This window comes from Hoplias malabaricus, chromosome 15, assembly GCF_029633855.1.
Source record: "Hoplias malabaricus isolate fHopMal1 chromosome 15, fHopMal1.hap1, whole genome shotgun sequence".
NCBI lineage: Eukaryota > Metazoa > Chordata > Actinopteri > Characiformes > Erythrinidae > Hoplias > Hoplias malabaricus.
This window is the reverse complement of record NC_089814.1, coordinates 3,910,573-3,937,496: the sequence shown is the minus strand read 5'-3', so window position 1 is coordinate 3,937,496 and position 26,924 is coordinate 3,910,573. Positions and strand designations below refer to the sequence as shown.

Genomic DNA, 26,924 nt, shown 5'->3' with positions numbered 1-26,924 from the left:
TGACCCTGAAATGGAGTGGAAAAGAAGATGAATGAATGAATGTTTGACGCCGAAGGAGTGCTATAATGTGGCAATAATTTGGACGTGCATAAAGACAGAGTGTGTGTGTGTGTGTGTGTGTGAGAGAGAGAGAGAGAGAGAGAGAGAGAGAGAGAGAGAGAGAGAGAGAGAGAGAGAGAGAGAGAGAGAGAGAGAGAGAGAGAGAGAGAGAGAGAGAGAGAGAGAGAGAGAGAGAGAGAGAGAGAGAGAGAGAGAGAGAGAGAGAGAGAGAGAGAGAGAGAGAGAGAGAGAGAGAGAGAGAGAGAGAGAGAGAGAGAGAGAGAGAGAGAGAGAGAGAGAGAGAGAGAGAGAGAGAGAGAGAGAGAGAGAGAGAGAGAGAGAGAGAGAGAGAGAGAGGGTGTGTGTTAAGGTGTACCCCCCTCCAGTATATATTCATGTGTGGAATTGCATTGGCTTTTATTTAGATGTTTGGTGTGAAGTGGTTGATTGTAGCATTAGATTTTCCACTCACACAGCCCCCCCCCCCACAACAATGACATCACAAACCTGTCTCTAACAGGAACTCAGACACAGGTCACATTACTCAGAGCTCTGGTCAAAGTTACAACAGCGTTTCACACCAAACACCTCTCACTGCCGACGTCCACGTCTTAACCCCAGTCCTTCAGACGCGTTAATAATCAGTGGATTTATTCTTTAAGAGAATTTGATGTAGTAAATGTTTCCATCAACAGTCTCACTTTATTTTTGTATTTCTCTCTCTCAGAAGTACAGGAACCCCCTCCCCGATGTCTCCAACACCGTCTCCAGTGAGCTCCGCCTCCTCCGGCGCGGCCTCCAACCCCAGCAGCAGCAGCAGCAGCAGCACTGTGGTCATTCCTCAGGTCATCCAGCAGGTGGCATCCTCCTACGTCAGCATCACGGCACTGTTCCTCAGCGCTCATGATACGTGGGAACAGACTGAGGAGCTTGCGAGGAGAGGCAGCGGTACGTCCGCACACACACACACACACACACACACACACTTAAAAAAATTTAACCACAATCATTTTGGTGTGTTTTCTGTAGATGTTTGTCATTAGACTCTGACATTTTTAACTGAAATGTGTGTGTGAAGGGTTCAGCTTTTAACTGGAGTGTGTGTGTGTGTGTTGCAGGTATATTCGCCGAGCTGGACACTGCACTGGGTCAGTTGAGTCTGACCTCTGGGATGACTTCTCTGGTGCGCTACACTCGGCAGGGCCTCCACTGGCTCAAACTGGACGCCTCCAACCCTCGCTGACAGCCTTTGTGTGCTGCGTTTACGTGTGTGTGTGTGTTGAACATGTTGAGGTCACCCCGCGCCTCATAGCAGAAACGACTACGGTACTCGACTGACCACGGCACGTGGCACTGTGAGCGTTGCCATGGCAACAGCAGTCCTGCCTATTGTTGTTGTGCTGTTGGCCACAGTTTCATCTAAAAATCCACATTAATGGGTCAGATGGTGTGTTTTTGTTGAAGTTTGGGATTAGTTGTACATGAATATGAACTGGGGGGGCATCTGCGCGTACGAGTGACAGCTTTTAGGCCTTTGTTTTCTGACCTAAGATGAAATTAAATATCAAATTGTAAAAAAATAAGGAGAATTTTCTGATTTGGCGCCTTTTGGGTTAATGATGGAACATCGGGTTTGACGTCAACATTCGATTCAACGCTGATATTCATGTAAACGCAGCATTATTTCGGTGTGGCTTTGAGTTCTGTTGTAGCCCACGAGGAGAGGCCGATAGCCAATGAGGAAGGAGCGAGTGGGCGTGGCTTTCTTGCGGATTCCTTTTGCACTTCATTCTGAAAGAAGCCTGTTCCCTGCTCCCAGATCTGACTGTGGACGTGTTTTTGCCATTTATTTCTGCACAAGGAGAGGGAACCTCAACATCTTCACGTCTGCACAAGATGGTGCCATGACCTCGCTGTGTTTTCGGGGAAAGCCACAAGTGACCAATGAGGACTGGACAGATTATTATTATTATTTTGACTTCTTTTCAGAGAGAGAGAGAAGATGGAGCCCCTGAAACACACAACAGTCCTGTTTCCTCTCCTCTTCTCTCTCTGATCCCCTTCATGATGGAGATGTTGGAGATTACGGAGGAGGAAACCCCTCTGTTCACACTACAGACGGCTGTCTCTCTCTCTCTCTCTCTCTCTCTCTCGATCATGGATATGTGATGATGATGATGATGATGAACTCCTCTGGGCCATGCTCCTCTTCTCTTATTTTTGCCTGTGGTGAAAAACCCAGCAGCAGTCTCAAGATTATTTATTTTTGCCTATAATATTATTATTATTATTATTATTATTATTACTATTGTTATCATTGCAGTTTATGATTAGTAATATATTGATCTTGTTGAATGATTTTTCCCTCTTTCACGTTGGTATTATGTTGACTTTGGAAACACCAGCAAAGTGTGAAGACGTCAGAACTCTTCCAGGACACACTTTTTATTTTTTAAAACATGAATTCTTCCCCAATGAACTTTGGAGTCTCATCAGAGCTTCAGTATTTTTTAAGTCAGTCTTCCCTCTCTTCAGAAACACATTTAAAAAAAGACAAAAGGAAAATGAAAGGGGAACTCCACCCAGATGTTAACATTTGGTTCCGATTTGGAGAGAAACAAAGAATCTCTTCTTATCCGTGAGTCGTGAAAGGAACCAGACGTCTGCAGCACGTCCAGCTCCTCATCCCTCTCCACCTCCGACACTGAGCTCCACCTGCTCCACACGGGAGGAGGATGATGGAGAAATTGGAAAATCTGAGGGTACACCATGCACCCACCTCTCCATCCTGAAATATCTTTTTAAAATGTCATTTTGGGCCCTAAATCCACTCTGAACCAGAGGCGTCAGCGCAGTGCTGCTGTATCCTTTCATTAACAACTCGTAAGTGTTTTTTTTCTGGAGAGTTTATAGAGAACGACGTCTGGTTCCATTCACCTCCACTGTTCTGACTCTGGGTTTCTCTCGAGCAGAGCGTTTCCCGCCAAACTGATCCCACCCTCCATCTCAGCTGTTTAGTAATAAGTCAGTGGAGTTCCCCGTTAAAGACGGCCCCGGAGCCTAACCCCCCACCCCCCGCCTTCACGAGCCACTGCTTTCTCGGATCTGGAACTCGGTCGTCCATGAGATAGAAGGTAAACCAATGTAATTCTACCTCAAGCACAGTGTGTGGGTGGGGGCAGAGGAACAAGCACTTAAGCCACACCCACAACAAGGCGGGGCCTAAGACTAACCCAAACCCAGTGACAGTAACGGGGTGTTATTGGACCGAACTCGTGTGCCTTAAAGTGAAGTCGGATGAAGAGCATGTTCAGTGATGGGGCCATTTAAAACCAAACTCAGCATCCCCGCAGCTTTGTGGTGTGTGTGTGTGTGTGTGTGTGTGTGTGTGTGTGTGTGTCCAAGTATTTATGGACACTGCTTATAAGGAGTGAAATCAGCCACTGGGGGCATGGATAGCTTGTGTAGTCCCTGTAGGGAATGCAGATAACGCTGTGGTACAGGTGCACGCTGGACCTCCCTCCAGAACCTTTGGGATAAGTTGGATTGGGCCGTGTGAGAGATCCAGACCTGGCCTCGCTTGTTTAAGTGGCTGAATGTCTGCAGCAGAGAGGGAACAGACTCTGGGTTTGATCCTGAAGTGACTCTCCAAATCACACGCCAAATTCTTCAGTTTTCCAAACAGAGCCCAAACGGATTTGCTTCTGTAGCTGATGTTATTTCAGACGGTCCGAGGAATTCAGCAGAAAGGAATTACTGACCTTATCCACCTTTAAACCTCGGATTTAGTGCCTAATTTTACACTGTTCATTGCACAAGTTTTTAATCGTATTATTTCCTTTTCCTTTATTCTCGTCCTTTATGAATTCACCCATCAGTTCTTCAGTGAAGCAGCGGCCTCTACGGAATTCCAGTGTGTGAGCGCTTGTGGAAAATGTAAAATATCGTGATACTTCCAAACACTTTCACTAGGGATGCACTGATATCGGGGACGTAAGGCCGATGCCGATTCTGATATCGATCCAGGACCTACCCCCTGCGCTGATACATAGAAATGGAAGGTCGCATCCGAGTTTGACCGTAAACCTACCACAAAAACAAGGAAACAAACAACATTCTGAACTTTTAATGGAAGAATAGTTTATTCCGATCATGTCTGAACTCTTACTATTGGTCAACATTAGTTTGTTGTGAATAAAAAGTCGTATTTTCAGATCAGGCCAAAAAACTAAAACCTGAGGTACAAACCCGAGACCAGGTCTTGTTCAGACAGCGCCGCGTTCCTGTAGACGTTACAGCGGTATAAATAAAATGCAGGTGCGGTGCTCTCTGAACGTTGTTCTTCGGGAGATATCCGTCATCAGAAATCGGGCCGAGACCTCGAGTCAGATCTAAACAGCGGCCCGATGCTTGCGTTGTGGAAGAAGTAGAAACTCTTGTTTCTGAACATTGTTTCAGAGTTGAATCTTCTACAAAGTGCAAGGATCACCCGGCTGTCTTTGAACCTGATTATGCTCCTCAGAGTGGGTCCCCTGCATGGAGGCGTCCATGTTTTAAAATACAGATATCGTGACATATCAGGGCCACTAGGTGTCAGTATAGTGTCTGTTTCACTGATCGTTGTGTATCATATCAGTCACGCGTAGGTTTTTATTGTTAGTCATTCATGATCACAAACGTAAACCAGGCCCAGATGTGCTGTAACAGCTGCTTTCCCATTCCTCATCGTGGCTTGTTCTGTTCGTTTGTCCTGCCTTTTTGTTGAGTTTGGGGCTTGAGCGGTGACGCGGGTGATTTAGGGTCTGCTCTGATTTTCCTCCTGGTTCTTTCTGTGCCAAATGTGAACTCCCTTCTGAAAAGACCAGAGTCCTCCCTCTCCTCCGGGATTTACTGGAAACGTGAATGAACTAGAACTAGACTGGGACTTGGTCGTCTGCTGGGAGCGCTGAGAGTGTAAGGGCTGCACATGGAATCGATAATGAGTTGATCATTTTAGTGCGATTATCAAATCTACTTTGGAAGTTATTAACGATATTATTATCGCTGCGTGGTTTTGGCCGGTGATGTTCAATTCTTCCAAAGAAAAGCTGCTTTTATTGTTTTGTATTTTTTTTCCTGCACACTAAACACCATCCTGTGAGTGTCCTTCAGTCTTTGTTTGTTTGATCCTTGTCTCTGTGTGTGTGTGTGTGTGTGTGTGCTCCAACTTTACACCCTCACTTTATAAAATGGACTGAAAGCTGTATTTTCTTTTGTAATTGAGCTCCATGTTGGACGCCTGTAAATAACTGAGAGCTGTTGTTGTACAGAAATTGTAAAAAGACCTGGGGGTAAATCTAGTTTTTCTTTAACTCAAAAACAAACTGTTTTTTTTTTTTGTTTGTTGTTTGTAGCTTCAGCCACAGCTCAGTTTTGTCTGACGTTTCAGAGGCAATAAAATTTTGGGGAAAAATCAGAGCTGTGTTGTTGATTATTGAACTCGGAGACACACAGACACCAGCCCAGGGCTGTTTTTAGGACAGTGTTTTAATTCAAACTTATTTCAGTGCGTTTCAGAAGAAGAACAGTTTATTTACAAACAGCATTTAGTGCCTTTACTCTGTTATTAATGTCAGGTGTTTAATAACTACACAATTAAATACAATCATCTTCGAAAACTACCGCAGTTTAAACCCAATCTGAGACGAGTTCCACAGCAGTGTTTCCCCTGGCTTTCTTCACGGTTCTGCCCCAGTGTTGGACTTTTATTTTGAAGTTCTGAACAAATGTAGTTCATTTAAGGATCTATAAATTCTCTGATTAAAGCACAGACTCTGGGGGGAAACCAGAGCTACGCTGCTCCTCTGACACAGTCCTGCTCCACTGTTGCCTCTAGAGGGCAGTGTTCAGTGATGTTTATTTATTTGATGCTCATTTTAGAGGGCAGCGCTGAATATTTGTTTACTTTAATTTGATAAAAACAAAGACAGGGGAAACACTGCACTTTAAGATTGCTGCAAAAGATCCCTCATTTCTTACACACACCGGAGAGAAGAGACTCTTCTACCACTCTCTGTACAAACCGGAGGAGCACTGTTCCTCTGTTCCTCTCATGTTTCCGACTCTCCGCCGAAGTTGGGGTTGCTAAACGTGGGCTGATCCAGAGAGTGAGAGATGGAGCTCTAGAGAGAGAGAGAGAGAGAGAAATGCATTACTCGGGGATTGCCTCCACTCTCCGGAGGCTTTGTGCTAGATGTTGGAACACTTGTGGCCGTGTGCAGTCAGTTCCTCACAGCAGGTTTTAGAGAGAGAGGTTGAGGCAGAAGTTCAGATGAAGGTTCAGACGTGTTGTGACAGGTTTAGCCAGATGTTGAGGGTTGAGACTTCTCCCTCCCTGTCCTCTCTCTCTCTGTGTCTTCTCCCTCCCTGTCCTGTCCCTGTCCTCTCTCTCTGTGTCTTCGTCCTCTCTCTCTCTGTATTCTCCCTCCCTGTCCTGTCCCTGTCCTCTCTCTCTGTGTCTTCTCCCTCCCTGTCCTGTCCCTGTCCTCTCTCTCTCTGTCTTCTCCCTCCCTGTCTTCTCTCTCTGTGTCTTCTCCCTCCCTGTCCTGTCCCTGTCCTCTCTGTGTCTTCGTCCTCTCTCTCTGTATTCTCCCTCCCTGTCCCTGTCCTCTCTCTCTCTGTCTTCTCCCTCCCTGTCCTGTCCCTGTCCTCTCTCTCTCTGTCTTCTCCCTCCCTGTCCTCTCTCTCTCTCTGTGTCTTCTCCCTCCCTGTCCTCTCTCTCTCTCTGTGTCTTCTCCCTCCCTGTCCTCTCTCTCTCTCTGTGTCTTCTCCCTCCCTGTCCTCTCTCTCTCTCTGTGTCTTCTCCCTCCCTGTCCTGTCCCTGTCCTCTCTCTCTCTGTCTTCTCCCTCCCTGTCCTCTCTCTCTCTCTGTGTCTTCTCCCTCCCTGTCCTCTCTCTCTCTCTGTGTCTTCTCCCTCCCTGTCCTCTCTCTCTCTCTGTGTCTTCTCCCTCCCTGTCCTGTCCCTGTCCTCTCTCTCTCTGTGTCTTCGTCCTCTCTCTCTCTGTATTCTCCCTCCCTGTCCCTGTCCTCTCTCTGTCTTCTCCCTCCCTGTCCTCTCTCTCTCTGTGTCTTCTCCCTCCCTGTCCTGTCCCTGTCCTCTGTGTCTTCGTCCTCTCTCTCTCTGTATTCTCCCTCCCTGTCCCTGTCCTCTCTCTCTCTGTCTTCTCCCTCCCTGTCCTGTCCCTGTCCTCTCTCTCTCTCTGTGTCTTCTCCCTCCCTGTCCTCTCTCTCTCTCTGTGTCTTCTCCCTCCCTGTCCTCTCTCTCTCTCTGTGTCTTCGTCCTCTCTCTCTCTGTATTCTCCCTCCCTGTCCCTCATCCAGAAACACAAAGAAGAGGCAGATGTTCTGAGACTCACCACGTCTACAGTCCTGTTTTCTCTGCTTGGGAATGAGATGGTGCTCAGTTTGACACCTTTCACTCTGAAGACGTAGTACAGCAGTCCGAGAATCAGAGCCACGCCCAGAATCGCTCCGATCACAGCCCCAGCCACAACACCCGAGTTATCTGTGTGATCACACACACACACACACACACATGGTTAGTGTCCTCAGTGGACACAGGGTCTTAATCTCAGCAAATACTGAAATATCTACATTTACGTTACGTCTGCTGTAAAGTTAGCACTAAGACTCTTTATCTCTGGACAGTGAGGATCCGTCTGTGATTATCCCCCGCTGTGAACGAGATCTTAACGAAAGCAGGTAATCAGAGCTTAGCTCAAGAAAATATCCATCACTAACTGAACCCTTAAGGGTTTTTATGGCTCTGAGGCTCCCTGGTGTTTTCTAATTACAGAGAACTTCACGAGTTACGAAGCAGAAACCAGAAGGAAAGCTCTCACCACCTGGATTCGTCGGATGAAGTGTGGCTGGACTTTCAGTGGAGGTGAAATCACTGTAATCTGTGGAAGGAGCTGGAAATAAACAGAAGAAATAAATAACAACAAAAGAACACTGGAACTCCTCTGAACATCCGGCATCAGTCAGCAGCACAGTGTGGACCACTCTTTCGTCCCCCTCTCTCTCTGTCCCTGTCCTCTCTCTCTCTCTGTCTTCTCCCTCCCTGTCCCTGTCCTCTCTCTCTCTGTCCCTGTCCTCTCTCTCTCTCTGTATTCTCCCTCTCTCTCTGTCTTCTCCCTCCCTGTCCCTGTCCTCTCTCTCTGTCTTCTCCCTCCCTGTCCTGTCCCTGTCCTCTCTCTGTGTCTTCGTCCTCTCTCTCTCTGTCTTCTCCCTCCCTGTCCCTGTCCTCTCTCTCTCTGTCTTCTCCCTCCCTGTCCTGTCCCTGTCCTCTCTCTGTGTCTTCGTCCTCTCTCTCTGTATTCTCCCTCTCTCTGTGTCTTCGTCCTCTCCCTCCCTGTCCTCTCTCTCTGTGTCTTCTTCCTCCCTGTCCTGTCCTCTCTCTCTCTCTCTCTGTGTCTTCGTCCTCTCTCTCTGTCTTCTCCCTCTCTGTGTCTTCTCCCTCCCTGTCCTGTCCCTGTCCTCTCTCTGTGTCTTCGTCCTCTCTGTGTCTTCGTCCTCTCTCTCTGTGTCTTCTCCCTCCCTGTCCCTGTCCTCTCTCTCTCTCTCTCTGTGTCTTCGTCCTCTCTCTCTGTATTCTCCCTCCCTGTCCCTGTCCTCTCTCTGTGTCTTCGTCCTCTCTCTCTGTGTCTTCTCCCTCCCTGTCCCTGTCCTCTCTCTCTCTCTCTCTGTGTCTTCGTCCTCTCTCTCTCTGTATTCTCCCTCCCTGTCCCTGTCCTCTCTCTGTGTCTTCGTCCTCTCTCTCTCTGTATTCTCCCTCCCTGTCCCTGTCCTCTCTCTGTGTCTTCGTCCTCTCTCTCTCTGTATTCTCCCTCCCTGTCCCTGTCCTCTCTCTGTGTCTTCGTCCTCTCTCTCTCTGTATTCTCCCTCCCTGTCCCTGTCCTCTCTCTGTGTCTTCGTCCTCTCTCTCTCTGTATTCTCCCTCCCTGTCCCTGTCCTCTCTCTCTCTGTATTCTCCCTCCCTGTCCCTGTCCTCTCTCTGTGTCTTCGTCCTCTCTCTCTCTGTATTCTCCCTCCCTGTCCCTGTCCTCTCTCTCTCTGTATTCTCCCTCCCTGTCCCTGTCCTCTCTCTGTGTCTTCGTCCTCTCTCTCTCTGTATTCTCCCTCCCTGTCCCTGTCCTCTCTCTGTGTCTTCGTCCTCTCTCTCTCTGTATTCTCCCTCCCTGTCCCTGTCCTCTCTCTGTGTCTTCGTCCTCTCTCTCTCTGTATTCTCCCTCCCTGTCCCTGTCCTCTCTCTCTCTGTATTCTCCCTCCCTGTCCCTGTCCTCTCTCTGTGTCTTCGTCCTCTCTCTCTCTGTCTTCTCCCTCCCTGTCCTGTCCCTGTCCTCTCTCTGTGTCTTCGTCCTCTCTCTCTGTGTCTTCTCCCTCTCTGTGTCTTCGTCCTCTCTCTCTGTGTCTTCTCCCTCCCTGTCCCTGTCCTCTCTCTGTGTCTTCGTCCTCTCTCTCTCTGTATTCTCCCTCCCTGTCCCTGTCCTCTCTCTGTGTCTTCGTCCTCTCTCTCTCTGTATTCTCCCTCCCTGTCCCTGTCCTCTCTCTGTGTCTTCGTCCTCCCTCTCTGTGTCTTCTCCCTCCCTGTCCCTGTCCTCTCTCTCTCTCTCTCTGTGTCTTCGTCCTCTCTCTCTCTGTATTCTCCCTCCCTGTCCCTGTCCTCTCTCTGTGTCTTCGTCCTCTCTGTATTCTCCCTCCCTGTCCCTGTCCTCTCTCTGTGTCTTCGTCCTCTCTCTCTCTGTATTCTCCCTCCCTGTCCCTGTCCTCTCTCTCTCTCTGTGTCTTCTCCCTCCCTGTCCTGTCCCTGTCCTCTCTCTCTCTGTATTCTCCCTCCCTGTCCCTGTCCTCTCTCTCTCTCTGTGTCTTCTCCCTCCCTGTCCTGTCCCTGTCCTCTCTCTCTCTCTGTCCTCTCTCTCTCTCTGTGTCTTCTCCCTCTCTGTCCTCTCTCTCTCTGTGTGTCTTCTCCCTCTCTGTCCTCTCTCTCTCTCTGTGTCTTCTCCCTCTCTGTCCTCTCTGTCCTCTGTGTCTTCTCCCTCTCTGTCCTCTCTCTGTGTCTTCTCCCTCCCTGTCCTCTCTCTCCATCCGTCTCACCTCAGTCCTGTTTGAGAAACATCTGAAAGCGTTTTACATCAAATCTGTGCAAGAAATGAAGGGTTTACAATTTCTCAGGAACCAAGGTGTATTCATTTATTTATTTATTTATTCACCTCGTCCTGATCGAGGCTGTGTTGGGTCCAGAGCCTACTCCAAATCAGGGAGAGTCCATCTCTCTCTCTCTCTCACACACACGTGTTCAGTTTCCCTACAGATTCTGGGTAGGCTCTGGGCCCACGGTGACCCTGATCAGGATGAGGTGGTAACAGAAGATAAATTGTATATAATATTTTTCCTCCAGTCCGTGCACATCATAGCGGAGTGTTGACCAAACATCTGCACACAGCTGCGTGGACCGAAGTAGCACTGATCTGAGCCTCGGGCCGATTCCTCTTCATGTGATTAAACATCCGTTACACCGACACCTAGTGGCCTGGATGTGTCAGAGACTCGGTACCCGCTCATTCAAAGATAGCAAAGCAGTTTGATTCTTCACGTGTTCTCAGATACAAAGTGTTAAAGCTCCTTTGATCTTACACTGGTGGACTTTGCAGATGAACCCTCTTTTCTGTAAGCAGTTGTTGTCGTTCCAGGTTCCTTCCAGGTACATCTCCACACAGTCCTCCTGCCCCACGTCGTGGAAGGCCTCGTTGGGTTCCCCCGGCGCCCAGTTTGTAAACACCAGAGCGCTCAGGTCGGTCCAGCCCCAGCCGACTGAAACAAACACAGGCCCACCGGTCAGAAATGTACACCTCACACACCTTCCCCACTCAGTCCCTGCTGACTCTTAAGCCCAAGTTCTACTGGGCAATCCTCAACTTAAAGCTTAAAGTATCTGGCTAACAGAGAACCCCTGCTGTGTGGAATAGACCCCAGGGGCCAGTTTTGTGGCCAGTTTGTTTAAGGCAGGGGTCGGCAACCCGCGGCTCTTTGATCTCTCTGATGCGGCTCAGCTTTTGAAAATAATTACTGAGTATTTAATTAAAATGTATTTTATTTTGGTTCATTTTCAAAATGTAATTCTATGAAGATTATGGCGATCTTGTGACATTTAAAATATGTTTGTCGCTCTTAAAACACCTCACAACTTCCAACGTGCGACACCTGCCAGTGGATACTTTAAGTTCGGCGTTTTTTCCCATTACTACAAGGATATAGTTTGTTTATACAGAGCACAAAGGCAAAAAGCCCTGTTATTTCAGTGTTATTTCATGTAAAATTCTAAAAGGGTTTTGTGGCTCCCAGTGTTTTCTTTACTGTGTGAAACGGGTCCAAACGGCTCTCTGAGTGGTAAAGGTTGCCGACCCCTGGTTTAAGTTGTTTGGCAGAATTAAAGCAGTGTGTGTTTTCAGACGTACGCGAGCCGTCTCTGGTGAGTCCGATCCACATGGTGTGGTATTTCTCGTACTTCAGGTTCCTGAGGAACTCGACCTCGGCTCGGCTGTGGACGGAGGCGAGGTCAGCGCCGTGAACCAGTCGACATTGGTACCTCGCGTCATTCCACGAGAAACCTTGCTTCTGGTTATAAACATAATAACAATATCGACCAAAGTGCGACCAGCCTTCCTCACACCTCCCTCCTCCTGGGCCCGGGGTCACGGGAGGTTTATCTGCAGAGAGAGAGACAGACAGAGAGAGACAGACACACACAGAGTGAGAACGAGAGAGAAAACACCTGAAATGAAAGCTTGTGCTCTTTGGGAAAGGATTTATGAAAGATGGTGAAACATTGCTGTGAGGAACTGATTGCACAGATGACGGTTTGAGATCGATGTTTAATGCCGATGTTAAGACAGAAGCTGAGTTGGAGGTTCAGACGTTCAGAAAAAGACATGTTTTGTTGTCAGGTATTTACTGGTGTGTTCGGGTCGAGGTGTGTTTACGGCGAGCGTTCGGGTCGAGGTGTGCTCACGGCGTGCGTTCGGGTCGAGGTGTGCTCACGGCGTGCGTTCGGGTCGAGGTGTGCTCACGGCGTGCGTTCGGGTCGAGGTGTGCTCACGGCGTGCGTTCGGGTCGAGGTGTGCTCACGGCGTGCGTTCGGGTCGAGGTGTGCTCACGGCGTGCGTTCGGGTCGAGGTGTGCTCACGGCGTGCGTTCGGGTCGAGGTGTGCTCACGGCGTGCGTTCGGGTCGAGGTGTGCTCACGGCGTGCGTTCGGGTCGAGGTGTGCTCACGGCGTGCGTTCGGGTCGAGGTGTGCTCACGGCGTGCGTTCGGGTCGAGGTGTGCTCACGGCGTGCGTTCGGGTCGAGGTGTGCTCACGGCGTGCGTTCGGGTCGAGGGGTGCTCACGGCGTGCGTTCGGGTCGAGGGGTGCTCACGGCGTGCGTTCGGGTCGAGGGGTGCTCACGGCGTGCGTTCGGGTCGAGGTGTGTTCACGGCGTGCGTTCGGGTCGAGGTGTGCTCACGGCGGGCGTTCGGGTCGAGGTGTGCTCACGGCGGGCGTTCGGGTCGAGGTGTGCTCACGGCGGGCGTTCGGGTCGAAGTGTGCTCACGGCGGGCGTTCGGGTCGAAGTGTGCTCACGGCGGGCGTTCGGGTCGAAGTGTGCTCACGGCGGGCGTTCGGGTCGAAGTGTGCTCACGGCGGGCGTTCGGGTCGAAGTGTGCTCACGGCGGGCGTTCGGGTCGAAGTGTGCTCACGGCGGGCGTTCGGGTCGAAGTGTGCTCACGGCGGGCGTTCGGGTCGAGGTGTGCTCACGGCGGGCGTTCGGGTCGAGGTGTGCTCACGGCGTGCGTTCGGGTCGAGGTGTGCTCACGGCGTGCGTTCGGGTCGAGGTGTGCTCACGGCGTGCGTTCGGGTCGAGGTGTGCTCACGGCGTGCGTTCGGGTCGAGGTGTGCTCACGGCGTGCGTTCGGGTCGAGGTGTGCTCACGGCGTGCGTTCGGGTCGAGGTGTGCTCACGGCGTGCGTTCGGGTCGAGGTGTGCTCACGGCGTGCGTTCGGGTCGAGGTGTGCTCACGGCGTGCGTTCGGGTCGAGGTGTGCTCACGGCGTGCGTTCGGGTCGAGGTGTGCTCACGGCGTGCGTTCGGGTCGAGGTGTGCTCACGGCGTGCGTTCGGGTCGAGGTGTGCTCACGGCGGGCGTTCGGGTCGAGGTGTGCTCACGGCGGGCGTTCGGGTCGAGGTGTGCTCACGGCGGGCGTTCGGGTCGAGGTGTGCTCACGGCGGGCGTTCGGGTCGAGGTGTGCTCACGGCGGGCGTTCGGGTCGAGGTGTGCTCACGGCGGGCGTTCGGGTCGAGGTGTGCTCACGGCGGGCGTTCGGGTCGAGGTGTGCTCACGGCGGGCGTTCGGGTCGAGGTGTGTTTACGGCGTGCGTTCGGGTCGAGGTGTGCTCACGGCGTGCGTTCGGGTCGACGTGTGTTTACGGCGTGCGTTCGGGTCGACGTGTGCTCACGGCGTGCGTTCGGGTCGAGGTGTGCTCACGGCGTGCGTTCGGGTCGAGGTGTGCTCACGGCGTGCGTTCGGGTCGAGGTGTGCTCACGGCGTGCGTTCGGGTCGAGGGGTGCTCACGGCGTGCGTTCGGGTCGAGGGGTGCTCACGGCGTGCGTTCGGGTCGAGGTGTGCTCACGGCGTGCGTTCGGGTCGAGGTGTGCTCACGGCGTGCGTTCGGGTCGAGGTGTGCTCACGGCGGGCGTTCGGGTCGAAGTGTGCTCACGGCGGGCGTTCGGGTCGAAGTGTGCTCACGGCGGGCGTTCGGGTCGAAGTGTGCTCACGGCGGGCGTTCGGGTCGAAGTGTGCTCACGGCGTGCGTTCGGGTCGAGGTGTGCTCACGGCGTGCGTTCGGGTCGACGTGTGCTCACGGCGTGCGTTCGGGTCGAGGTGTGCTCACGGCTGTATTTTATTTACCAGAAGTTGTTTTACAGATGTAGGGTTTAGCTTTGTTGCAGTCCGTATCGTTCCAGGTTCCCTGGATGAAGTGGTGTCGTCCGTGCATGCTCACACATCCCTCCCCTTGGTGAATGGTGGGTTCTCCTGGACCCCAGTGAGTGTAAAACACTGGCCACCCATCTGTCCACTGGTAGGTTTGATCGTCCTCCTGCAGAGAGGCAAAGGCTTTTAAATCTCATCACTGCATGAACATATTCCATTGTTGAACAGGGTTCGAAAACTCCAGCTGCAGTTTGAAAACTTCAGTATGAATGAACCAATAGGAACACTCAAATTCAGTTGAACAAGAGCAAAGAGAAACAAGGCAAGCCTAGTTCAGCCGGACCACCATTAGCCATAGAGCCATAGTCACAGAGGTTTACAATAATAACTAACTATAAAGTAGTTTCTCTCGTCGGTTGCTGACAGTGTGAGATCAGGGACAGTCTGTTCTTTTCTGTTCAAAGCTCCAAAACTGAAGCACTGTGAGACGACGTTAAAGCCACTCTTTTACCAGAAAACCTTTAAATTTTTGATCATTCCTCAAACCAAGCGCCTTATGATTTCATCAGTGATCTACACTCAATAAAGGAACAGGGCCTCGCTGGGAACTAGACATTTATCACTGATTTACATTTCTATAAGAGTCCAACTGATAAAACCGTGCTGTCACTGATCCACAGACTCCTTTATTTGGAGGAACACCTCGCTCTGGTGCTCTTTAATGATCCGGAGATGTCCCCTGTCGTGGTGTAAAGTGAAACACAAAGAAGAGACTCAGCAACGTTCAGCACGTTTCTGTTGGAGGCTCCAGTAAAACACTGAGCTGCTCCGCGTGGAGGGTGGAGCTACAGCGCCGAAGCGGCCCGAGTGTGTCCCGGTTCAGCTCTCAGCACTGACCCCTTGAACACTTCAGCCCTCGCGCCTTCTGCTCACCTTTCAACAACGTCATCAAAGGGAACATTTTAATGAAGGATTTGGGGCTCATGGCAAGAAATGGGAGCAACTTCCCGCACGTATCTTTTAGGTCCCAAACAGAGACTCATCTGTATCATATCTCGCTCTGATCTGAGCGCGCTGTTAACAGTGGATTAACCATGACTCTGTTCTGAATCTATCCGTTTATCTCAGGCTCTGGGGCTAAATTCAGACACCTCACAGCTGGAACAGAGCCCCCACAGTGCCCCCTGCTGATGACGTATCTTTAGTTTCCATCTAAACTGATGGAAATGTGTGGGGAGGGGGCTGTTCTTTGGAGAGAACCAGAGTTTCAAGAATCAGGAATGGAGTTCTCAGTGGCGTGTCACGCTGAGCTCAGTGCTGAGATAATAACAGTCCTGGTAATCTGCAGCTCACACACAAACACACTAAAGACAGAGCTCCACCACAAGCTCCTCAACTCGGGAATAGCCTCCGGTTACTGTTCGGGGCTCAGACACACTCTCAATCTTTAAATCTAGACTAAACACCTACCTTTTCAAACAAGCTTTTGGTTAATCACTCACTTTCAGGTTACTCCTTCTATATTGGTGTTCGGGCTGGTTTTCATATTATCACTGTTCTGTATTAACCCGGTCATATGACCATAGCTACAGCTCTTTCAGTTAGCTTTCTAGTAACCGCCAACACGCTGTCTGTCTCTGGGTTCTCCTGCCTGACCCGTGGAAGCTTTTTTCACAGGACAATTTTGCCCGTTCTTTACCATGACCCTGCTAACCTCTGTATTTTTTTGTTCCCTTTGTCTGGTTTTCTTTCTCCTGTCTCTCTCATGCTTTGAGACATCCTGCTGCTCTCCAGGTGTTGCCCTGATCCAGCCCTTGTATCTCAAATTAACTCTGCACCTACTTTTAATTCACACAGAATCCCTGATCACCTCCTCCTTCCTCAGACTCATACATCACTAATATACTACATTTACATTACTATAACCCCTTCATCTGTCATCACTTCACTTTTACTTCTGTTCTGTTCTCTGTTGTGTCTCCAGTGTCGATCCGAGGAGGATGGGTTCCCCGTATGATCACCTTGGAGAAATGAGGTTTGGCTCTGGGTGTGATTGTTTCTCTCAGAAAGCTGAGGTGCAGAGGGAAGTGTGATGTAAACCTGAGAGTACCTTGCGTCTGAGTCCGATCCAGGCGTCAGTCTTGCTCTGCTGGATTACCCCAGAGATGAAGGCCTGGTCGTAGCTCATGTCCACACTGGCCAGGTGTCCCTCCTCCTTCACACACTCGGCCTCGGCCTCCTCCCACTTCCTGGGCTCAGACACCAGTTTGTAGCAGTTGTTGTACCAGGAGACGTAGCCTGAGGGGCAGTGGTTGCTCGTGGTGGGGGGGACAGGGAGAGAGCTGCCTGGGAGACGCAAAGAAACAGCACATTTAATACAGGGCACAACATCCACTCTGGCCATGATTTCCTACCCTCCTTTAAAAGTTACATAGTGCGGTTTCTACAGTGCTGGAGTAGCAAAGACAGAGGCTCTATTCTCCCTACTACAGCTCAGAGGAGCCTCTCAATGATTTTGAAGCTGTGATTTTAAGGTAAAAATATTATCTAGTGTTCCTTTTAAAACATATGAGTTAATGTTATCTTCTGAATAATTAGAATTCGGACACGTTAAGGTCGGGGTGAACAGCGAGCGGCTCATTATCATTTAAAGGAACAGGTGCTGAAAGCGGGCGTTCTGAACAGGGGCTGTTTACACAGGGGGAGAACACTGCTGTGGGGCTCGTGGGGTTTGGACACAGATGTTTCATTAAGGCACTGAGGAATACTGTTTCTGTCCTCACTTTTTTTCTTGGAGCAGACCCATCCTCTCTCCTGAGTGCACTTCTCATCGTTCCAGCGTCCAGTCAGCAGATGATTATGCATCATACTCACACAGTGCTCCTGCAAAAGAGGCCGTACCGTCAGGTCAGTGGTGTGAAACTGTCAGGGGCTCTTTACAGTGTCTTAAAATGTTCTGATGAATAAATCAATAGAAATCCTCCACAACGAGGCGTGTAAACCGCTGCAGTTAAACCTCTGTACCTCTCCGTTGTTGTTGTTGGGCTCTTTGTCGGCCCAGTTGGTGAACAGGACGGGACTGTGTCCATCGCTCCAGGCAAACTTCCCCTCATGAAGAGTATCAGACAGTCCGATCCAGACGGGGTGGACCATGTGTCTCAGATAACTCGCCACAAAGTCTGGAGAGAGAAGGAGACAGGAGATTCCTTAGATCAGTGGTTCTGAAACTTCTTAGACCAAGTACCACCTGTGATTTTTACAGAAACATGTGGCCCCTGCTCCTCCCTCTGGGCCGGGGGCATTCTGCAAAATCCTGCTTGAATTTTTGCTGTTGATTTTTTTTTTTTTACTTGAAATTTGTCTTAACACAAAATGATCTAAAATAATAACTGAAAATTATAGAGAGAACACGAGAACTATAGGCCTACACTGAATGTTTTAACCACAATTATACATTTATGAACACATCAAATTTATGGGGAAAAAGCGTTTTGAAAGAAATAAAAACAAGAGGTCAGTGTAATATCAGCTTTGTGCTTTAACAGGCTCCAGGTGAAAACAGTGCGGCGCCGGGAGCAGGTCACAGTGGCTCTCGGCGCTTGTAGCAGTAGGTGGAGGAGGGGTGGCGCTGGTTTAAACCTTGTCTCAGGGCTGTAATGATGCGAAGAACAGCCACGGTTTCCTTCAGCTGAGTGTTTTATTCTATTTTGTCGTCACATGTACACAATTCTCGATTAGTTCTTCTCTATTTTTGCCTGTGGACTTAGTTCCTCATTTTAGCCTTTGCCCTTTTCATAACAAAATCCAAACTGCTCGCGTCTGTCTCTAGCCTTTGCTTTCGTCCAAAAAGCAAATGAAACTGGGCTTTATTTACACGGATTTCTCAGAAAACTGGGGGAACGCGAAAACATCTTAATTAAGTAGTACATTTTTCGAAGCGTACCACAGTTTGAGAACCACTGCCTTAGAGTTCTGTTTAAATGAAATGGCTCCTGAGAGGGTCACCACAGAGAGTCAACTGTTCAGCGTCGTGGCATAGATTTTTAAAACAGATACCCTTCCTGACACAAGCCTCCCACTTCATCTGCGGTCAGGACCAGCGCTAGGAGCGCACTCACCAGCGTGACCCTCAGGGGCTGAACCCAGACCCCCAGGTCATGCAGCAGTGACATCACGGTCACGACACTGTGGTGCCCAGTGATAGTGAACAGGGGTGTAGTCACTGTTATACTCTCTGCCTACAGCTCTGTATCTGTCTATGGCTACGTTTACATCTGAAACTGACTGCAGTCTGACTGTAGATTAGTGCTGAACTCAATTTGCTCAGACCCAACGTGAGCTGAAAGACACATCAGACACGTACAGAACTGGACATTACCCTCGTCTCCAGATGGACAGGAACCCTGTGCTGAGGGCTGTGTGTGAACGCTTTCTGTTCTGACAGAGTTATCAGACGGAGTGATAACAGACTCATGTAAACATAACCTGTCTATATAACATCCACTGATCTGTGTCTCTCTGTCTGTGTCTAAATGAAAGGCAGAATGCAGAGGCTCTTGCCATTCTCGTTGATGTCGTCGATGACAACCAGGTCAGCTTGTTGGCTCCTGCACCAGTCTTTAGCGTGCGTCCAGTTCGCCCTCACCTCATTGTGGTGTTGACTCCCTTTAAACAAGTAGCATTTATTATTGAACCGCAACCATCCTGTGGAGGAGAGGGAGAGAGAGAGAGTCATTCTCACGGTGAGTCCTGTTTTACAACAACTTCAACCTCCACTTCAAAACATCCCTCTGATCTGAGATCAGTTCTGTTCGGTGTGTGATCAGACTCACTTTAGGGTGACACATTTTTATTAAGTAAGACCTAACAAGATTTTAAGAGTATAATATTTTTTATTCCAGAGCTACAATGCACTTTGATTCATCTAATATGAGCTGTGTTTAAAAACATGAATATATATAAGCCATAAATAATAAACACATTCATAAACAGTGTTTACTCCAGTGTGGTAGCTGCTTTTGCTTTCCAGCTTTGTCAGGAAGTTGCTGTGGATAAGAATGTCTGACCAAGTGCTCTGCATATTGTTTTGTGGAGGTAAAAGTGAATTTTGGAACTAAAGCTACTTCTCTAACTGATGTGTGTGTCTGTGTGTAGGGGGACCCAAAAGCTGTTTTTACACACACACACACACACACACACACACACACACACACTGTAGGCAGCTCATGAAGAAGACGAGTGTCTGTAACCTTTATCCAGTTCAGGGTCACGGTGGATCCGGAGCCTACCTGTAATCACTGGGCGCAAGGCAGGAACACACCCTGAAGGGGGCGCCAATCCTTCACAGGGTGACACACACTCACACAATCACTCACATACTCACACCTACGGACACTTTTGAGTCTTCAATCCACCTACCAACGTCTGTTTTTGGACCGTGGGAGGAAACCGAAGCACCCGGAGGAAACCCACACAGACACAGAGAGAACACACCACACTCCTCACAGATAGTCATCCGGAGGAAACCCACACAGACACAGAGAGAACACACCACACTCCTCACACACAGTCACCCGAAGGAAACACACCACACTCCTCACAGACAGTCACCCGGAGGAAACCCACGCAGACACAGGGAGAACACACCACACTCCTCACAGACAGTCACCCGGAGGAAACCCACGCAGACACAGGGAGAACACACCACACTCCTCACAGACAGTCACCCGGAGGAAACCCACGCAGACACAGGGAGAACACACCACACTCCTCACAGACAGTCACCCGGAGGAAACCCACGCAGACACAGGGAGAACACACCACACTCCTCACAGACAGTCACCCGAAGGAAACCCACGCAGACACAGGGAGAACACACCACACTCCTCACAGACAGTCACCCGGAGGAAACCCACGCAGACACAGGGAGAACACACCACACTCCTCACAGACAGTCACCCGGAGGAAACCCACGCAGACACAGGGAGAACACACCACACTCCTCACAGACAGTCACCCGGAGGAAACCCACGCAGACACAGGGAGAACACACCACACTCCTCACAGACAGTCACCCGGAGGAAACCCACGCAGACACAGGGAGAACACACCACACTCCTCACAGACAGTCACCCGAAGGAAACCCACGCAGACACAGGGAGAACACACCACACTCCTCACAGACAGTCACCCGGAGGAAACCCACGCAGACACAGGGAGAACACACCACACTCCTCACAGACAGTCACCCGAAGGAAACCCACGCAGACACAGGGAGAACACACCACACTCCTCACAGACAGTCACCCAGAGGAAACCCACGCAGACACAGGGAGAACACACCACAATCCTCACAGACAGTCACCCGGAGGAAACCCATGCAGACACAGGGAGAACACACCACACTCCTCACAGACACAGAGAGAACACACCACACTCCTCACAAACAGTCACCCGGAGGAAACACACGCAGATACAGAGAGAACACACCACACTCCTCACAAACAGTCACCCAGAGTGGGACTCGAACCCACAACCTCCAGGACCTTGGAGCTGTGACAGAGACACCACCTGCTGCTCCACCATGCCGCCCCTAAATTAGTAGTTCTTATGGAAAAATTATTGGTAAGCCTCAGCAAGTAACGGACAGCTAAGTAATGTCCCCACAATTCTCACAGATGTGTGTGTGTGTCACAGCCACTGCCACAGATTGGTTAAATGTGGAAGCACAGTTTTGTTGTACATTTTAGAGTGACAAAGTCATGTATACATTTAGTTTTGTAGTGTGTATTGTCATTCAGTGTGTGTGTGTGTGTGAATACTCTTACCCTCGGGGCAGTTGCCCTCCCAGGCAGGGGTAGGAGGAGGGGAAGTGTGGTGCTCTCCAGGCAGTTTCTTACAAACATAACCTGCACTCGCTCTGCCACAATTAACATCGTTCCAAAGGCCTTCACAAAGCAGAGAGTAGAAAGCATTAGACTTTGACAGCTCACACTTTCAGAAGGTCATTTGAATGTGGTCACTTTCCAGTGAAAAACACGTATCTCCAACATAGTAACTTTACAGGAGGACGATCATTTTGGAGCATTTCTATTGGTCGATTCGTCATGAGATTTACACACAGTGTGAAGGACAGCTGCTGATCCAACAATCCACCCTCAGAGAGAGTGTGTACCGCTCCAGAGAACACAGTCCAATGCTTAAGGCATTTATAGCCCTCTACCCACACCTGGCATTAGGCTGTGGAGCAGTGGAACTGCGTTCTTTGCTCTGATGGAGCTCCATGGTACGAACTGGAGTGGTGTTTGGTGTCCTCCAAGACTGTGGACACCTGCTTTTCCAACACTTCTCTGAAATAACGGCAATTAATTAATAAAGGCTCTTTGTTCCCTCTTTGCTGCAGAAACAGCTTTACATTTGAGGATGGAACATTACTGTGAGGATTTGATGACGTTCTGCCGCAAACATCAGTGCGGTCAGGTGCAGCTGAAAGGAACCTTTAGACTGGGCACAAGGTGAGATACAGTTCTCAAAGCCTGTCCGCTTTGCAAAATGCCTTAAGTGCTTTGTAGAGGCTTCTCTAGCAGTCAACAGTCTCTCACCAATAGGTTCACAAACAAAAACGGTCTCTGAGAGCCTTGTAGTAGGACAGCGTCACGCCCCCTAGTGCCAAAAACCTAGTGTGTAATCCGGCCACACCTGTAATAGTTTATATTTCTGCCTGAGACATTATTTTATACATGTACCTGCAGGTCTGTTCATCTGCACACACTGCTCCTCTCCATTAGCATTGTTCGGTTCTCCTATCGCCCAGTTCACATACGTTACTGGAGACAAGTCTATCCACCTATACACACACACACACACGTCTGTAATCATATTCTTTAAAGCAGAGGTGGGTAATAACTAGTAACATTTGTTGAAGTCCATGTACTAATGTAAATACTGGTGGATTTCTACTTTGAATAATATTTAAAAACATTTACTTTAAAAACATTAGAGAAATGAGGGATGTGTTTTTCTAATCTGTTTATATTCGGTCTGTAATCTTCTTTCCTGTGTGTACTGTGGTGGTGTGTGTGTAGTGTGGCAGGGTGGTGCTGATGTGACTGAGTCTACAATTGTCTCTGGACTTTCAGCTGCTTATCTGAGACCAGAATGATCCAGACAGAGAGGAACAGCGTGGTCCACACTTCAGCTCCTGTGCTGAGAGACGCCTCACTGTCCTCACACCCCCAGGACTGAAGGAGTTAAAGAGCTCATGCTGTTGGACTGGTTTTTGGGGGGAAGGTAACTGTACTATTCCTGCTGTCCGTATTTGACCAGAGTATTTTTACTTTAACTTCAGGACACACTACACGCCTCAGTTCATAAGGATTTTATATTATGGATTTCATTTTGTTATTTTTACACACGATACGATGGAGATGAACGTACATGTACTCTCCTGCTGCCACTCCGAACATGCGCATACCAATCCATGCTGAGTCAATCTGTCCAGTTCCTACCTGCGCTCACACACACACACACACACACTAAATTAACATGGAGACACCACTTAAAAATGGCATAATTGAGAATCATTTTCATAAATTTAAAAATGAGCCAAAAAACCAAAGAACTTCTTTCACATTCCTGTATCAATAAATGTTCCCAAAAATAAAATAAAGTTTGTGTGAGACAGTTAAAAAAAATAATTAAACATTAATATACAGCACAAAATAAAACATATATATATTAGACCACATGATAAAAATACACAAACACTTACATGAGACAGATAAAATTATATGGGAAAAAACCCCAGAAAATGACAGTAAAATAATGAAATGTTCCACAGTCTGGAACTGCTCTTAGTACAGGTCTGTTACCAGGGAGAGGAGGTAGGTCTGCTCCTGCTGGTCCAGGATGGAGGTGAGTAAAGAATGCTCGGTGTAACAGCGACTAATAGCCGTGTAGAAGTCCACAATATCAGTGTCGTTATAATAATAACACACACCCTTATGTTTCCTCCAGCCGGGATTACTGCCACAGTCAGGAGCTACACACACACACACACACACACAGATATATGATTATAATAATAACACAGCCCATTATGTTTAATCATTTCTGTATTATTCTCCTATACTGTATTCTTTCTGAAAGGGTTCTTTTCTACAGCATTCTACCTACACAATCCCACTCCACTGGGCTCTACTGGACTCTACGCTCTGTTGGTCCCTGGTTGGTTTTCCACTCCCACAGCTCCTCCCTGAAATGTATCAGTGTCGTCTCTAACCCCGTCTCTAAGGGGAACAGTGGTCTTTGGAAACCACAACAACGGTGGCGGTAACGTTAAGCGGTGTTTACTCATGGTGTATCGGCGTGTTGTTGTTGTTTGGGACTGAACACAGCTCCGTCATCAGTTCAGACAGATCAGTAGAGTTTGTTAGAGTGACCTCTCTCTCGGGACAATCAGCTCAGGTGCAAGGTTTAAATGCCATGGTTTAGCCCCTGCTCGGCTCGTTTGGAACCACGAGAGAACCATTCACCGGTGCTATATATAATATATATTTGTATAGAAGGTGTGTATTACCTGGCTCTGGTGAAGGAGGCTCTGGGGGCACGATGGAGTGCTTCCCCTTGGGAATCATACACACCCAGTCCAAGTGGGCATCACAGTTGAGGTCATTCCAGAAGGAAGTGCCGTTCTGAGTGGTCAGCATCTCTACGCAGTTCTCCCGGCCACCGTGGTCATTCGGCTCGCCCGGACCCCAGTTGGTGTGAGAGAGAGCGGAGCCGTCGCTCCAGGTGTAATCTGAGTGAAAAATAACACATCCCAATGTGTCCCTTCTCAGAGCGGCTCAGAGCCTCACGCTCACCCATTTCTCCTGTTTCCAACGTCAGCTTCATATACACCCCCTCATCCACAGGGGGCGCTGTAACCGGAGCATTAATAATATTCTCTTCCCCTGTCAGCAATGTTGTGGTCAGTCAGTTTCTACTCGAATGTACACTACAGGATATTACACACCCCTTAAGATTAGTGAAAAGCAGTTGATAACTGAATGACTGTGAAGCAGCTGCACATAGTGTGTGTGTGTGTGAGACGGACCTCCCTCCAGGGGGTTCTTGCTGAGGCCGATCCACTGAGTTTTGCCCTTGGTGTACTCAGCTATGAACTCCTCCTCCAGGGTGGTGTGGATACTGACCAGGTCGGCATTGCGAGAAAGACAGTCGTCTCTTGCCCCCTCCCAGCTCTTCTTCTTCGAGTTCTCCACAGAGAACAGCTGAGAGACAGAGAGAGAGAGAGGGGGAAAAAACAATTTATTGTGTGACAGAGAAAAATAAATCACCTCTTCTCCAAAGGATTCAAAGAAATAAACTGAGAGAACTCTCTCTGTCTGTCTCTCTCTCTCTCTGTGTCTCTGTCAGCCTGCTTCTCTCTCTGTCTGCCTGCTTCTCTCTCTCTCTTTCTCTCTCTCTGTCTGCCTGCTTCTCTCTCTCTCTCTCTCTGTCTGCCTGCTTCTCTTTCTCTCTCTCTTTCTCTCTCTCTGTGTGTCTGTCTGTCTCTCTCTCTCTGTCAGCCTGCTTCTCTCTCTCTCTCTCTCTCTCTCTGTCTGTCTGTCTCTCTCTCTCTCTCTGTCTGCCTGCTTCTCTCTCTCTCTCTCACACTTGTTTCTGTGTGCTCTCAGTCTCTTTCTCATCACTCTGTAGCGCTGTGTGAAATGTCTCTCTTCTCTCTCCTTACCCTATAACAATATCTAAAGTTGCGTTTTGCGCTCCACCCTGGGTCACAGTCTCCAACAATGGGCGGAGTCGGGGCCATTGTGGGCGGAGAGATGCCGTCTCGAGGCAATTCACAGATGAAGGGATGAGAGTCTTCACAGTTCCTGTTCCTCCAGAAGCCGGCGGTGGGCGTGGTCGTCATGGTGACACACGTGCCCGCGTGGCTTTCTGTTTTTCAAAGCAAAGAGATAAACATTAAAGGAGCTGAGTCTGTCCAATCACAGCGCTGGACCGGTGTTTATGTGAGAGCGCGAAGACGAGGTTAAACTCAGCAAAACGGACACAACGAGCGCGGAGAAATAAGAGCACTGAGTAAAAACGGAGAAGAAAGAGAACAGAGTGAAAACGGCTAAAAACCAGAGCTTCTGCTCCTCGCTCCTCACTGCTGTGCGCTCGGGGTCGGGGTGAACAGCGAGCGGCTCATTATCATTTAAAGGAACAGGTGCTGAAAGCAGGCGTTTGGACCAAAGCAGGTGAAGCAGGAGAATATGATGTTATGAAGTGTGTGTGTGTGTGTGTGGTGTTTACCAGGCTGGTTGCGGTCCCAGTGAGAAAAGAACATCAGATCTCCGTTGTCCCAGTGGTAATCCACTCCAGCTGTTTCCCCCTTTGCCCTCAGACCGATCCACCATCGTCCAGAGTAACTGCTCATCCGAGCTGTGAAGTGGGCCTGCTCATAACTACAGGACAGGACCAGATGAGACATGACGTGACATAGAACAGGGTTTCTCAACCTGGGGCCTAGCCTCAAGCCTTTTTTTCCAGACCTTTTATTCACAGCTTTAAAATGCAGAAGCTCTGTGGTTAGGGTCAGAAGCAGGGTAGAAGGAGGATGTCACAGCGATCAAATGATCAGCATTGGGCGCTTCTAGAGTTAAACAGGACTGAAAAGTTGTTGGTTCGTTGAAAAGTTGCCATGACTGGCAGGAAAACGGGGCGGTGGGAGTGAAAGAACAGCACTGTTCTCCTCCTCAGTCCACGGCACCGAACCCAAAACTGCTCCCCGGGCGCCGGGGATGGCTACCCCCAGCTCTGGGTGTGTGTTCACAGCCCCTAGTGTGTGTGTGTGTTTACTGCTACAGATGGGTTAAATGCAGTAGACACATCGTGTGAGCTGCTGTGCTTTCCAGTTATAAACAGGTGAGTTTGGTTGAGGTGGAAAAGGCTGAGAACTCCTGATCTAGAACACCCCAGAACATCCTCATGAGGGCCAGCTTCCTACTGCTGAGAATGTACAACTGCAGATTTGAGAAGACAACAGAATTGTTTTTAACAGTTATTTAATGTTAATTATAATGATGTCACTCACATGTCTCTGATAAACAGCAGATGGCTGTCTTTGTCTTTGTCTTCACAGAAAGCTTTAGCCTCAGCTCGGGTCATCTCTGTCTCCTCGAACCAGTAACAGGAATATTCAAACGCATCCCAGCCCTGTATACACACAATATATGCAGGTGGGTGCAAACATTTGGAGACACAAAGTTAACTGACAGGATTAGTCTGTTTTTTAGAATAGTTTCCATTTACTATGAGTTTTATTGTGTCCAAGCCCTGTGTCCACTCTCTGTCCACTCTGTGAGACACTCCTCCCTCGTTGGTCCACCTTGTAGATGTAGAGTCAGAGACAGTAGCTCATCTGTCGCTGCACAGTGTGTGTCGCTCGTCCTCTAGTCCTTCATCAGTGACACAGGACGCTGTCGGCTGGATGTTTTTGGTCGGTGGACTGTTCTCGGTCCAGACACTGAGGGGTTTAAAAACTCCAGCAGCACTGCTGTGTCTGATCCACTCTACACCAGCACAACACACACTAACACACCACCACCACGTCAGTGTTACTGCAGCGCTGAGAATGATCCACCACCACATCACACCTGCTCTGTGGGTGGTCCTGAGCGCTGAGGAACAGGGGGGAAGGGGGCTAACTGTATGCAGAGCAACAGAGCGCACAGTCTGTAACTGCAGAACTACAAGGTGCTCCTGTGTGGTCAGTGGAGCTGAGAGAGTGGACAGTGAGTGGAGAAACAAGGAAGTGGTTGTAATGTTAAGACGTTATAAATGAGGAGGGGACACTTGACCAATTGTACCCAAACCTTTGGGTGGTTAGAGGTGA

At 49.3% G+C, this 26,924-nt stretch overlaps 2 protein-coding genes across 2 annotated transcripts in view; one reads left to right on the top strand and one right to left on the bottom strand.

Annotated features, from left to right (window-relative positions):
* Positions 1-5,480, top strand: part of aff1 (AF4/FMR2 family, member 1) — a 71,981-nt gene extending 66,501 nt beyond the window's left edge. The window contains exons 18-19 of the mRNA XM_066645525.1: positions 767-987; positions 1,158-5,480. Of these exons, the coding sequence (XP_066501622.1) occupies positions 767-987; positions 1,158-1,282 (346 nt within the window). The 3' untranslated portion in view covers positions 1,283-5,480. The remainder of the gene's footprint in view (positions 1-766; positions 988-1,157) is intronic.
* A 176-nt stretch (positions 5,481-5,656) lies between these two features.
* Positions 5,657-26,924, bottom strand: part of LOC136668694 (lymphocyte antigen 75) — a gene marked incomplete at its 5' end in the record, with an annotated part of 61,465 nt that continues 40,197 nt past the window's right edge. The window contains 19 exons of the mRNA XM_066646369.1: positions 5,657-6,200; positions 7,435-7,583; positions 7,924-7,992; positions 10,715-10,891; positions 11,536-11,787; positions 14,021-14,207; positions 16,155-16,390; positions 16,828-16,927; positions 17,069-17,223; positions 18,605-18,748; positions 20,872-20,991; positions 21,790-21,890; positions 22,481-22,551; positions 22,915-23,084; positions 23,622-23,843; positions 24,141-24,315; positions 24,777-24,982; positions 25,343-25,494; positions 26,124-26,245. Of these exons, the coding sequence (XP_066502466.1) occupies positions 6,129-6,200; positions 7,435-7,583; positions 7,924-7,992; positions 10,715-10,891; positions 11,536-11,787; positions 14,021-14,207; positions 16,155-16,390; positions 16,828-16,927; positions 17,069-17,223; positions 18,605-18,748; positions 20,872-20,991; positions 21,790-21,890; positions 22,481-22,551; positions 22,915-23,084; positions 23,622-23,843; positions 24,141-24,315; positions 24,777-24,982; positions 25,343-25,494; positions 26,124-26,245 (2,880 nt within the window). The remainder of the gene's footprint in view (positions 6,201-7,434; positions 7,584-7,923; positions 7,993-10,714; positions 10,892-11,535; positions 11,788-14,020; positions 14,208-16,154; positions 16,391-16,827; positions 16,928-17,068; positions 17,224-18,604; positions 18,749-20,871; positions 20,992-21,789; positions 21,891-22,480; positions 22,552-22,914; positions 23,085-23,621; positions 23,844-24,140; positions 24,316-24,776; positions 24,983-25,342; positions 25,495-26,123; positions 26,246-26,924) is intronic.